General features: G+C 39.0%; 1 protein-coding gene across 1 annotated transcript in view; it reads left to right on the top strand.

The window, feature by feature from the left end:
- Window positions 1–13,099, top strand: part of Tmf (TATA element modulatory factor) — a 243,980-nt gene that overhangs the window by 102,498 nt on the left and 128,383 nt on the right. The window contains exon 12 of the mRNA XM_090371290.1: window positions 11,387–11,451. Within this exon, the coding sequence (XP_090227416.1) occupies window positions 11,387–11,451 (65 nt within the window). The remainder of the gene's footprint in view (window positions 1–11,386; window positions 11,452–13,099) is intronic.

The following is a 13,099-nucleotide window of genomic DNA, read 5'->3' as shown; positions in this document are numbered from 1 at the left end:
TTCTTGTCTCACCTATGAGGGAGAGCAGATCTTCATTCATTTTACTCAACTTTCAGTGCTTTTTACTTCAGTCAGAATCTCTCATTTAGGTATATAGTTTTCAGACTTTGCAGTCTATATCTTTTAAGCTGTTTTTTATATATGCACCAATTTTCATTCATCACTAATTTGATTGTGCTTATTTGAGCCCTCTCCAGAAGTTCTATGTCCTTTTTTAGGTGCGGTCTTCAGACCTGAATATAATACTTTAATTATACTTTAACCATTGTCTTATATAGAGGGATAATAATGTCCTTTTTTTTTATTTTATGAAAACCACAAACATGAGAAGTATTAGAACCTATAGTACTTAGTACCGTGCTTGGGTTGGAGGTTGAGAAGATGAAAGAAGATATCTGTTGACATTAGACTTGAACTTTTGTAGACTATAATTTTCAGGAAATATGTGTGAAGGCAGGTTTGTTTCAGAAAATGGCAGTTGAATGAATAAATGAGGAAGATGAAAAGTTGGTTCTGTGAGTTTGAAGTTGGACAGTAAATGGATGTTGGCTGGTGGCGGCACGTGTTCAGATTGTTTTGAAAGAGAGAGCAGGAATTATAGATGCCAATTCAGAAAAACAATGCCCATGGAAGTATCTGTAGAAAAGGCATGCATCAGAAACAGTATGTCTATAAGACAGTGAGTGGAGAGACTCTGTTAGAGAGGAGTCATTAATCAACCTAACTGCTCTCTTCTGAATGGAATCTAGAAGCCTGAGAGAGGTTTTGTGGGCACCGTCCTGGATCTGGGAACAATATTCCATGGTAGGGCGGATTTGCGATTTGTACAGAGCTGTTTGGAAGAAAAGTAATGCAGAGAGCGAAAGAGAAAACCAAGTTTTTTAGATGCCGAGGAAGCAATATTTGTCTTCCTAACTGCCTGTTTACAGTACATGTAAAATTTAATGTCAGTTGAAACCTAACATCCTTCCTAAAATGAGGCCTCCAGACCTCATTTTAGGAAGGATGTAGAGTTGCTAGAACAAGTACAGAGAAGGACAACAACATTGGTGAGAGGAACAAAGGGGTGCGTTTATGAAGAAAGGCTTAAGTTCTGCAAGTTGCAGCATCTGGAGAGTAGGCTGTTGTTGTTGTTGTTGTTGTTTGGTTTTTAGGAGCATTAGCAACTAAGGCCATATTGCTCCGGGATATGCGGTGGTCATTCCCTGAATGACCTTTCCGCATCCTCCGTATTTGGTGGTGACGGGCTCGAACCCCGGTCTAATCAAGAAGCATGTGCTACGCACTGCTGCTCCTTCCCACCTGGCTACGGAGGCGCCTGGAGAGTAGGCACCTGCGAAGTGATCTGATTGAGGTGTATAAGGCCTTGAATGGTTTGAGCAGGCTCAATGCTGATGGGATACTTCTGCTTGCTCAGACTAAGAACCTGAGGGGGCATAGATTCAAATTGAGGAAAGACAGTTGTAGAATAGATATGCAGAAGTTTGCCTTTAGCCAGCGGGTAGTTGATTGCTGGAACAGACTTCCATCTATTGTTGTTGGAAATTGATAGCTTAAATAAACTTAAGACTGAACTAGACAAACATTTGGAGTGACCGGATGGGTGAAATGGGAGGTTTTTTTTTTTTTTGGCTTATGCTGTATAAGCTCGTTTTCTTGCATCATATGCTTCAACTAATGCTAATGCTAATAACACCATGGTCTTTTTTGTGTTGAATCACTTTTAGATCATTCCCATCCTTCAGCTTATATCTGACTCCAGAATCCATAACCTTATTTTGAAGCATTAAATTTTATTGCCATTTTTCATACCATATATGCTACTGATCTCAGTCTTTTTGAAGCAGCGTGGCTTCACATGAATTGTTAATTACCCTGCCCACTTTTAAATAATCAGCAAACTTTGACAGTTTTTCTTGGATACCCTTGTGAAAATGCATTAGAAATGGTGTGATGCCTAAGGAGTGGAATAATGCAATCATAGTTTTGCTGCATAAGAAAGGAAATAAATCAGAATTTGGAAATTGTAGACCAATTAGCTTGTTATCCCACATCTAAAAGTTGTTCACAAGGGTCAAACGAAAGAACAAGCTGGCTTTAGGACAGGATTCTCAACTATGGATCATCTTCACGTAATATCATAGCTAATGGAGAAAGCAAATGAATATAAAACACCATTATGCCTGGCATTTGTGGATTATGAAAAGGCATTTGACTCCATACAGCATAAGGCAATGTTTCAGGCTGTGGAAAGACAAGGCATAGATACCCCCATACATTATGATTTTGAAGAAAATATATGAGAATGCTACCTCCTTTATTAGACTAGACAAAGGCAGTAGTAAATTTAAAATTGAGAAAGAAGTTCGACAAGGAGAGACAATATCTCCAAAGTTGTTTACTGCTGCCTTTGAGGAAGCTTTTAGAAGATTAGACTGGTCGCAGAAAGGAGTCAATGTGAATGGAGAGTACCTAAGCCATTTGCGATTTGCAGATGACATTGTGGTCATAAGCCATGATCCCTTAGAATAAGAGGAAAATCTTAATCAGTTATGCAGAGTTAGTAAGGATTTTAGACTAAAGATGAATATGGCTAAAACAAAAGTAATGATGAACAAGTATGCCACAGAAAAGGATATAATGATTGAAGGAGCAGTAATTGAAAAGGTGGAGTCATATACTTATCTGGGACAAGACATTAGCCATAATAATGATAAATGGCTGGAAATCAAGAGAAGAATAAATTTTGGATGGATAGCATTCAGGAAATATAGTCACATATTGAGGAGCAATATCCCAATTTGTCTGAAATGTAAAATAACAAACCAGTGTATACTCCCCACCATGACTTATGGAAGTGAAACTTGGGCACTCACCAAAAGAATGGAAGATAAACTGAGAACTACACAGTGAAGAATGGAATGAATTATATTGGGAATCAGACTGTTAGATAAGAAGAGAAACACATTGATTAGGCAGCAAACTCAAGTAAAGGACATTCTTATCAAAACTAAAGGACTAAAATGGTTGTGGGCAGGACACATAGCTCGAAGACATGATGACAGATGGACTAAGAAAATAACAGAATGGTACCCATGTGGAGCTAGAAGAAAACCTGGAAGACAACGACGGAGATGGGCAGATGAAATTCATGAGTTTGTGGGTAGTAAATGGATGGGCATTGCACAAAACAGAAGGAAGTGGAAAGTTGCTGAAGAGGCCTTTATCCTGCAGTGGATTGAAAATGGCTGACGATGATAATCCTTGTGAATATAAGACCTAGCATAACAAGACCCTGCTTGTTATGCTGATCCACTCTGAAGACTGACCATTTATGACACCTCTCTGTCTCCTGTCTTTTAGCCAGCATAGCATTAGCATTAGCATTAGTAGAGGCATGTGATGCAAGAAAGCAAGCTTATTTCCTTTTTATTTTTAAGTTTTAAATTTCCTTTTTAAGCTCCTTTTTTTAATTTTTTATTTTATTTTTTTATTTATTAATTATTATTATTTAGTTATTTATTTTCTTTATTTATTTATTTATTTTTTGTTTTTATCATTGTTTTGTTCGGATTTTTTTTTTTTTGGCTGGTGCAGCATAAGCCATAGGCTTTCTTGCACCATGCGGCCGTTACTAATACTAATACTATTATGCAGCATCAACCAAAAAAAAAAAAAAAAAAACCACTTCCACTTCACCCCTCTGTTCGTTCAAAAATACCTGTCCAGCTGAGCCTTAAACTTATTTAGGCTATCAACTTCCACGACAAGGGATGGAAGTCTGTTCCACCAACCAACCACCCGCTGGCTAAAGGCAAATTTCCGCACGTCTTTCCTCAATTTGAACTTATGCTCTCTCAGGTGATTATTCTGAGCAAGAGGAAGAATCCCATCAGCATTGAGCATGCTCAAACCATTCAGGGCTTTATACAATTCTGTCAGATCACCTCGCTGGTGCCTAGTCTCCAGACACTGTAATTTGCAAAACTTAAGCCTTTCTTTGTAAGAGCACCCCTTTGTTCCATTCACTAATCTTGTTGCCCTTCTCTGTACTCGTTCCAGCAGCTCTACATCCTTCTTTAAATGAGGCCTCCAGACCTGTATACAGTACTCTAGGTGTGGCCTGACCATTGCCTTATACAAGGGAATAATCACCTCCTTATCCCTGCTAGAAAAATTCCTATATATCATCGACAATACACCATGAGCTACTCTTGCAGCCCGTCTGCACTGCTCAGAGAACTTCATATCTGCCTGCACAACCACCCCCAGGTCCCTTTCATTCTCTACCACTGTCAGTGTAGTACCACAGAGTTGATACGTTGCTCTGGGGTTGCTGTTTCCCATGTGTAGTACTTTACATTTGTCAATGTTAAACTTCATTTGCCACCTCTCAGCCCATCTGCTCAACCTTTCCAGATACTGTTGCAGCAGCATAGTGTCAGTAGTGTCCTTGACAACCCTGCCTACCTTTGTATCGTCTGCAAACTTCGACATTAAGCTTGATATACCATCATCAATATCATTTACGAATACAGAAAACAATAATGGACCCAACACTGAGCCCTGAGGGACTCCACTAATAACATTAGTCCACGACGAGCAGTGTCCATTGATTACCACTCTCTGTCTTCTCCCCCTCAGCCACCCCTTTATCCACAGCAGCAATTTGCCTCCAATGTCACACTGCTCCAATTTGTGCAGCAGTCTTCCATGTGCAACAGTATCAAAAGCCTTTCTAAGATCCAAGTATAAGGCTCAAGCTAATGGAAGTGCTGTGGCTCAGAGGAGAACTGAGGGGGGCAGTTGCCTTCTGAATCACAGCCTTCTAAAATGCACAGCTTGCATGATTTTTGTGGAGCATTCAGGTACGGGACATGATATTGCCATGGGGGATGTCTTTGTGTGTGCGCGCGATACAAGGAGTGTATCTAAATCGGGCAACAACTCAGCGTTCTTATGTGCCTATATGTGAGCTTGAAGGACAGGGTGGATGCCCTCGAAGGAACTAAATTGAGGGGCCCATCAAGCTCTCAGCTGCCCACATCAGTGCCAGAGCTTGCACTTGGTCATCGCGCAACACAGCGGCAACCCCCAAGGCAGAATGCGCGGGTCCCAAAGGAACTAGTAGTTGTTGGTGACTCTATTGTCAGGGAAACGGGGAACATGCTTTGTAAAAAGGATAGGTGGAACAGTACCAGGGTATGTCTGCCAGGGGCAAAGGTTGATGACGTTGTAGAGCAGATGTCATCTTTTAAGGGCACAAAAGGTGATATAGTTGTACACGTTGGCACTAATGATATCAAGAGTAGGAGACCGGCAGAATTGCTTAACAAGTACAGGTCACTGTTTAAAAAAAGCCGTGAAATAGGGTTGAATTTGAAAGTGTCTGCAATTCTGCCCAGACACGATAGGAGGGAGTATATGATGAGAGCCTTGTCGATCAATTCGGCCCTGGAAAGATTGTGCAAGGCTCAAGGGGTAGAATTTTTTTCAGCGTGGACTGTACTTGTTAACAAGAGAGATTGCTTCTACAGGGATGGGATACACTTAAATAGAAAGGGTGCAAGAATATTTGCTGATGCTATCGAGGCAGTGTTAGGTGAGTCGGAAAACTGCTAGCTTGGGTGGAGACAAAGACGAATAGATTAACAGTAGCCACTGGCAGAGGTGAAAGAGATTCTTGCACTGCTTCTATTGGAATGAGCAGAAGCCTGAAAAACAAGATCCAGGATATTTCAGAGACTGCTGGGAGTCATTGTGGTACAAGTAAACACATGGGTTGTGTTAGGGTAGCTAAGAATAGAAATGGGTGCATGTATACTTGCGTGTACACCAATGCTAGGAGTTTAGTAAATAAATTTGATGAATTTGAGGTATTGCTCAAAACATCAAAGGCAGATATTGTTGGCATATCAGAGACGTGCTGTCACACAGATATAAGGAATGCAGAACTGGAATTTGGGGAGTACAACGTCTACAGAAAGGATAGACTGGATAGGAAGGGAGGAGGGGTTATGCTATTAGTTAAGAAATACATAAAATCCAAGGAAGTGAAGCCAGTGGACATCGCTGGACAGTGCAGTGTCGAGTCAGTTTGGTGTGACATAAGCATTGGGAGATCAAAATTGAGAGTAGGAGTGTGCTATAGGCCTAATGATTCTGATGAGTATAATCAGAAACTGTACAGAGAAATAGAGTGAGCCAGTAAATCAGAGAGTCTTATAATGGGAGGTTTTAATTTCCCAGATATTGACTGGAATTTGGGGGCTGGTCACTCACACACACTAGCAAGGCTTTTGTGGATTTATTGGATGATTGTTTTCTACATCAGCATGTTCGGGAGGCAACTAGAGGGAGTAATACTCCTGATTTGATTATCAGTAGTGATTCTTCTTGCATTAAGAATCTGCAGGTAAATGAACCACTAGGTAAATGAACCACTAGGTGGCAGTGATCACAGTGTGCTGAAGTGGGATTTACTCAAAGATGTAACTACCATTAGGGGTAAAGTGAAGGGTTATTGCTTTCGTAAAGGCGACTACGATGGACTGAGACAGTATTTAAATTCTATACAGTGGGACCAACTGATGATGTTACCAACAGCAAATGCAAAATGGGAAGCATTCAAAGAACTTATCTTGGAAGCTACTAGGCTTTACATACCAACTAAGAAATATTGTTCAAGGTTTAGGCCTAAATGGATGTCAGATGAACTGATGAGGCATATGGCAGAGAAGAAACATGCATGGGATACATACAAATTAACCCATGACACAGAAGCCTATGATAGATACAAGTTGATCTGTAACCAAGTTACAAAGGAGGTTAGGCAGGCGAAGGCAGATTACGAGAAATCTTTGGCAAGGGATGCAAAGAAAAACAGCAAAGAGTTCTTTGCTTATGTAAACTCTAGAAGGAAGGGGATGAATCAGATTGGTCCACTTGATATTGATGGGTCAACTGTTGATGATCCTGCTCAGGTAGCTAACAAACTAAATGAATATTTTGCATCGACATTCACACATGAGGAGTTATTTAGCGAGGGGAAAGCCAGAGGTGTATTCAACTCTAGCAGTAAGCTAGAGAATCTTGTAATAACTGAGAGTAAAGTGGAGGAGAAATTGTTGAAGATAAACACAAGAAAGGCACCTGGGGTGGATGGGATCTATCCAGTTATATTAAAGGAGGCAGCAGAGGAAGTAAGCAAACCCTTAGCCATAATTATGAGAGCTTCCTTGGACTCAGGGGAAGTACCCACAGACTGGAGATGTGCAAATGTGACCCCAATTCACAAAGGAAGATCAAAGGCTGACACAAGTAATTATAGACCTGTGAGTCTAACTTCTGTTCCAGTGGAGGCACTAGTTAAAGAAGCACTGCAGGATCATTTAGACAAGACTTCATTTATAGCTCGGACACAGCATGGTTTTGTTAAGGGGAAGTCTTGCCTGACCAATTTGATTGGATACTATGATGCAGTCACAAAGGAACTAGATGCAGGGAATAACTTTGATATTATGTACTTGCATCTTAGAAAGGCTTTTGATACTGTTGCACATGGAAGACTGCTGCACAAATTGGAGCAGTGTCGGACTGGAGGCAAATTGCTGCTGTGGATAAAGGGGTGGCTGAGGGGGAGAAGACAGAGAGTGGTAATCAATGGACACTGCTCATCGTGGACTAATGTTATTAGTCCACGATGTTATTAGTCCCTCAGGGCTCAGTGTTGGGTCCATTATTGTTTTCTGTATTCATAAATGATATTGATGATGGTATATCAAGCTTAATGTCGAAGTTTGCAGACGATACAAAGGTAGGTAGGGTTGTCAAGGACACTACTGACACTATGTTGCTGCAACAGGATCTGGAAAGGTTGAGCTGATGGGCTGAGAGGTGGCAAATGAAGTTTAACATTGACAAATGTAAAGTATTACACATGGGAAACAGCAACTCCAGAGCAACGTATCAACTCTGTGGTACTACACAGTGGTAGAGAATGAAAGGGACCTGGGGGTGGTTGTGCAGGTAGATATGAAGTTCTCTGAGCAGCGCAGACGGGCTGCAAGAGTAGCTCATGGTGTATTGTCAATGATATATAGGAATTTTTCTAGCAGGGATAAGGAGGTGATTATTCCCTTGTATAAGGCAATGGTCAGGCCACACGTAGAGTACTGTATACAGGTCTGGAGGCCTCATTTCAAGAAGGATGTAGAGCTGCTGGAAAGAGTGCAGAGAAGGGCAACAAGATTAGTGAATGGAACAAAGGGGTGCTCTTACGAAGAAAGGCTTAAGTTTTGCAAATTACAGTGTCTGGAGACTAGGCACCAGCGAGGTGATCTGATAGAGGTGTATAAAGGCTTGAATGGTTTGAGCATGCTCAATGCTGATGGGATTCTTCCTCTCGCTCAGAATAATCACCTGAGAGGGCATAAATTCAAATTGAGGAAAGACAGATGTAGGATAGAGGTGCGGAAATTTGCCTTTAGCCAGCGGGTGGTTGGTTGGTGGAACAGACTTCCATCCCTAGTCGTGGAAGTTGATAGCCTAAATAAGTTTAAGGCTCAGCTGGACAGGTATTTTGAATGAACAGAGGGGTGAAGTGGAAGTGGTTTCTTTCTTTTTTTTTTTTTTTTGGCTGATGCTGCATAAGCTTGCTTTCTTGCATCAAATGCCTCTACTAATGGTAATGCTAATATAATATCAAAGTTATTCCCTGCTTCCAGTTCCTTTGTGACTGCATCATAGTATCCAATCAAATTGGTCAGGCAAGACTTCCCCTTAACAAAACCATGCTGTGTCCGAACTATAACTGATGTCTTGTCTAAATGATCCTGCAGTGCTTCTTTAACTAGTGCCTCCACTGGAACAGAAGTTAAACTCACAGGTCTATAATTACTTGTGTCAGCCTTTGATCCTCCTTTGTGAATTGGGGTCACATTTGCACATCTCCAGTCTGTGGGTACCTCCCCTGAGTCCAAGCAAGCTCTCATAATTATGGCTAAGGGTTTGCTTACTTCCTCTGCTGCCTCCTTTTATATAACTGGATAGATCCCATCCACCCCGGGTGCCTTTCTTGTGTTTATCTTCAACAATTTCTCCTCCACTTTACTCTCAGTTATTACAAGATTCTCTAGCTTACTGCTAGAGTTGAATACACCTCTCCCTTTCCCCACGCTAAATAACTCCTCATGTGTGAATGTCGATGCAAAATATTCATTTAGTTTGTTAGCTACCTGAGCAGGATCATCAACAGTTGACCCATCGATATCAAGTGGACCAATCTGATTCATCCCCTTCCTTCTAGAGTTTACATAAGTAAAGAATTCTTTGCTGTTTTTCTTTGCATCCCTTGCCAAAGATTTCTCGTAATCTGCCTTCGCCTGCCTAACCTCCTTTCTAACTTGGTTACAGATCAACTTGTATCTATCAAAGGCTTCTGTGTCATGTGTTAATTTGTAAGTATCCCATGCATGTTTCTTCTCTGCCATATGCCTCATTAGTTCATCTGACATCCATTTAGGCCTAAACCTTGAACAATATTTCTTAGTTGGTATGTAAAGCCTAGTAGCTTCCAAGATAAGTTCTTTGAATGCTTCCCATTTTGCATTTGCTGTTGGTAACATCATCAGTTGGTCCCACTGTATAGAATTTATATACTGTCTCAGTCCATCGTAGTCGCCTTTACGAAAGCAATAACCCTTCCCTTTACCCCTAATGATAGTTACCTCTTTGTGTAAATCCCACTTCAGCACACTGTGATCACTGCCACCTAGTGGTTAATTTATCTGCAGATTCTTAATGCATGAAGAATCACTGCTGATAATCAAATCAAGAGTATTCCTCCCTCTAGTTGCCTCCCGAACATGCTGATGTGGAAAACAATCATCCAATAAATCCACAATAGCCTTGCTAGTGTGTGAGTGACCAGCCCCCAAATTCCAGTCAATATCTGGGAAATTAAAATCTCCCATTATAAGACTCTCTGATTTACTGGCCCACTCTATTTCCCTGTACAGTTTCTTATTATACTCATCAGAGTCATTAGGCCTATAGCACACAATCCTACTCTCAATTTTGATCTCCCATTGCTTATATCATACCAAACTGACTCGACACTGCACTGTCCAGCGGTGTCCACTGGCTTCACTTCCTTGGATTTTATGTATTTCTTAACTAATAGCATAACTCCTCCTCCCTTCCTATCCAGTCTATCCTTTCTGTAGACGTTGTACTCCCCAAATTCCAGTTCTGCATTCCTTATGTCTGTGTGACAGCACGTCTCTGATATGCCAACAATATCTGCCTTTGATGTTTTGAGCAATACCTCAAATTCATTAAATTTATTTACTAAAATAGGATCTTACCAGTAACTCCAGCTCCTTATAATTTATACAGCAGCCTTCCATGAGGGATGGGAACAAAAGTTTGCTAAAGTCTAGAAGTTGTAGACCAGTAGGCACTACCCTTGGTACTGTCCTTAATTTAGTATTCAGATAAGCACAAAACAATGCAAGAAAGCCAGGAATTTTAGTGGAGAAGTGTGGGCACTATTTCAACATAATTATTGAAATAGTTGGGGAAAATAATGATGCTCTGCATTCTGTCTTTACTGTTGGGATTATTATTGTCTCTCCAATGACTAAGAAGTGACTTAGTTCTTTAAAAAAACCAATTCCTGTAACCTGATTTGGTCTAACCATTCTTATTACATTTAGAACTCTCCAGAACATTTACAAGGTCAGATGGAAATTTATTCCAACAGTTAACTCTTTGACTGAAGAAAATTCCTTGTATCGAGTCTACACCCATCCTTCTTTGATTTGAGTATATGTTCATTAATCCTTAATTTGTGTTACCTAGGAAAGGGAAAATGATATTCTCATTATTTAGTTTAGACTTATTGAGCAGACAACTTGTGTAGTATCAAGTTTTGTGACTATAGGATTCTCATAATATTTTTTTACCCAATGTCAATTATTTAGTTTATTTAAACCATTCAAAGCCTTAAATACTACCAAGTCTTCATACAGACAATTGGTTTTCCATATGCCAACTGACTTTTGTCATGCTGTATATGTAATATAAGTCATAAGTTGTAATTCTTCCCCATCCTTCCCATAGAGGTGATTTGTCAGAAAATTTATAAAAAAAATTAAATGTTTGTTGTGTATATATTAGATATTGTTGTAAGCAGTTCCCAAACTTTTAATTTTGGGAAAGATCACTTTCTAGATTTCTTTTCTTCTTTTTTTTTTTTTTCTAAATCAGTGATCATTGCCAATTTTCATATTCACATTAAGAATAGAGTCATACTGATGGTATATATTTCAATACTTTTTTTATTTTTTTTATTTTTTTTAATAACAATGTTTTAATTTTGCAGAATGAACTTGAAGATGCTGAAGAAAAAGCACAAAGCTTAAAGAAAGCACTCGAAAGCTCCTATAAGTAAGTATTTGTGATAGTATTAGTTAATATTAGATTGTGAAGATTGTTCGGCAATGTTATTTTTACAATTTGCTTGTAGTGAAAATTTGAATAAGCATACATTTTTTAGTATCTGAAATTATATTTTCAGTGCATGTGCAAAAATCTTATTTTTTGGAAATATACGTCATTGGACTACTTATCATTTTTACGCATGCACGTATTGAGCATGATTCTTTAATTATGTTTATATTTTTTGCACTATGGTGATGCAATATTGTCTGTGGTTTTTTGAATTTCTGTAGATTGATTGCTGTTTGCCCTCTTTCTCCTGTAGTGATTTGATTAGGTTCACTTTTACTACTCTGTGCAACAACTTTTGACATGTAGGGCAGCAGAAATGAATATTCTGTAGTTCTATGACATAGCAAAGAAATGTAACAAATGTAACACTTTCCCTACATTTTGACAAGAGAAAATACACAGTTGACTGATGCTCATCTCATTGATTTCCTGAGATTGGTTATGACTGTATTTTTTGGAATTTTAACAATTGGTGGAACACGCAGTATTAAATGCCACATAAATTTTTAGAGTCATCTCTTACTCTTGATTAATGTGGTAGGGCTGTCTTTTTTTTTAATGAAAACCCCAAACATAAAAGGTATTAGAACCTATAGTATTTTGTACTGTGCATGGGTTGAAATTTAAGAAGATGAAAGAGGATACTTGTTGACGTTAAGCAGGGGTGGGCAACTTTTTTCGTCAGCGGGCCGAATGAAATTTTCGTATCATGATGTGGGCCGAATGAAATTTTCGCATCATGATGCGGGCCGGAATAGATTGAACGATTTAATAAAAAAAAATTAGAACCTAAAAAATGTTATATTACTTGAATTACCAAATTATTAATGTATTTTTAAAAAAAGTAAATACAATATTTAAATTTGTCAGAGCTCTATCTGTTTTGACAAAATTTTCAAAGTATTTTGTTGCTTACGCAAACCACATTTTAAATTTTCTGCTTCAATTTTCATTTGTTCTGGTGAAAATAGCTTATATTTTACGAAATGTTTTTTTTGAAAAATGCCTTTTTAGATTATATTCTTTAAAAACGGAAATAGTTTCGTTACAAACCAAACAAACAGCTTTATCGTCTGTATTTGCAATTAAATATCTGAATGTCCAATTATTGAAAATGCGGCATTCGGCATCAATTTTTCTTTTTTTTTTTTAATTGGCTCATTTTATGGGCTATAAATTATATTAAATTAAAAATTGCAATAATTAGAAAAGGCATAAAACATAAAATATCTCGCACCAATATTATTTTTTTCAATAAGAAGTCAAACCCAAAGGAACTTTGTTCGATCGATGCTACAATAATAATTAGGAAATAACTCTTTGACACCGCGTAGAATCACTTGGTTACTGTTGTACTGGCCGCGATTCCCGATTGAACCGAATTAAGCCGAACGTTTACGGCGAGTGTAGTCAGGTATGGATTTTCTATATTTATGCATTTACTGAGGGGGCTGGATTCAACATCGTCGCGGGCCGGATGTGGCCCGCAGGCCAGCTGTTGCCCACCCCTGACGTTAAGTGTGAATTTCTGTAGATTGTAATTTTCAGGAAATATGTGTGAAGGGAGGTTGTTCCAGAAAGCTCA

This window comes from Mastigoproctus giganteus, chromosome 4 (genome assembly GCF_048544385.1).
Source record: "Mastigoproctus giganteus isolate SK-2022 chromosome 4, ASM4854438v1, whole genome shotgun sequence".
Lineage (NCBI taxonomy): Eukaryota > Metazoa > Arthropoda > Arachnida > Uropygi > Thelyphonidae > Mastigoproctus > Mastigoproctus giganteus.
Note: the sequence above shows the minus strand (reverse complement) of the source record. Positions and strands in the feature narration are given on the sequence as shown.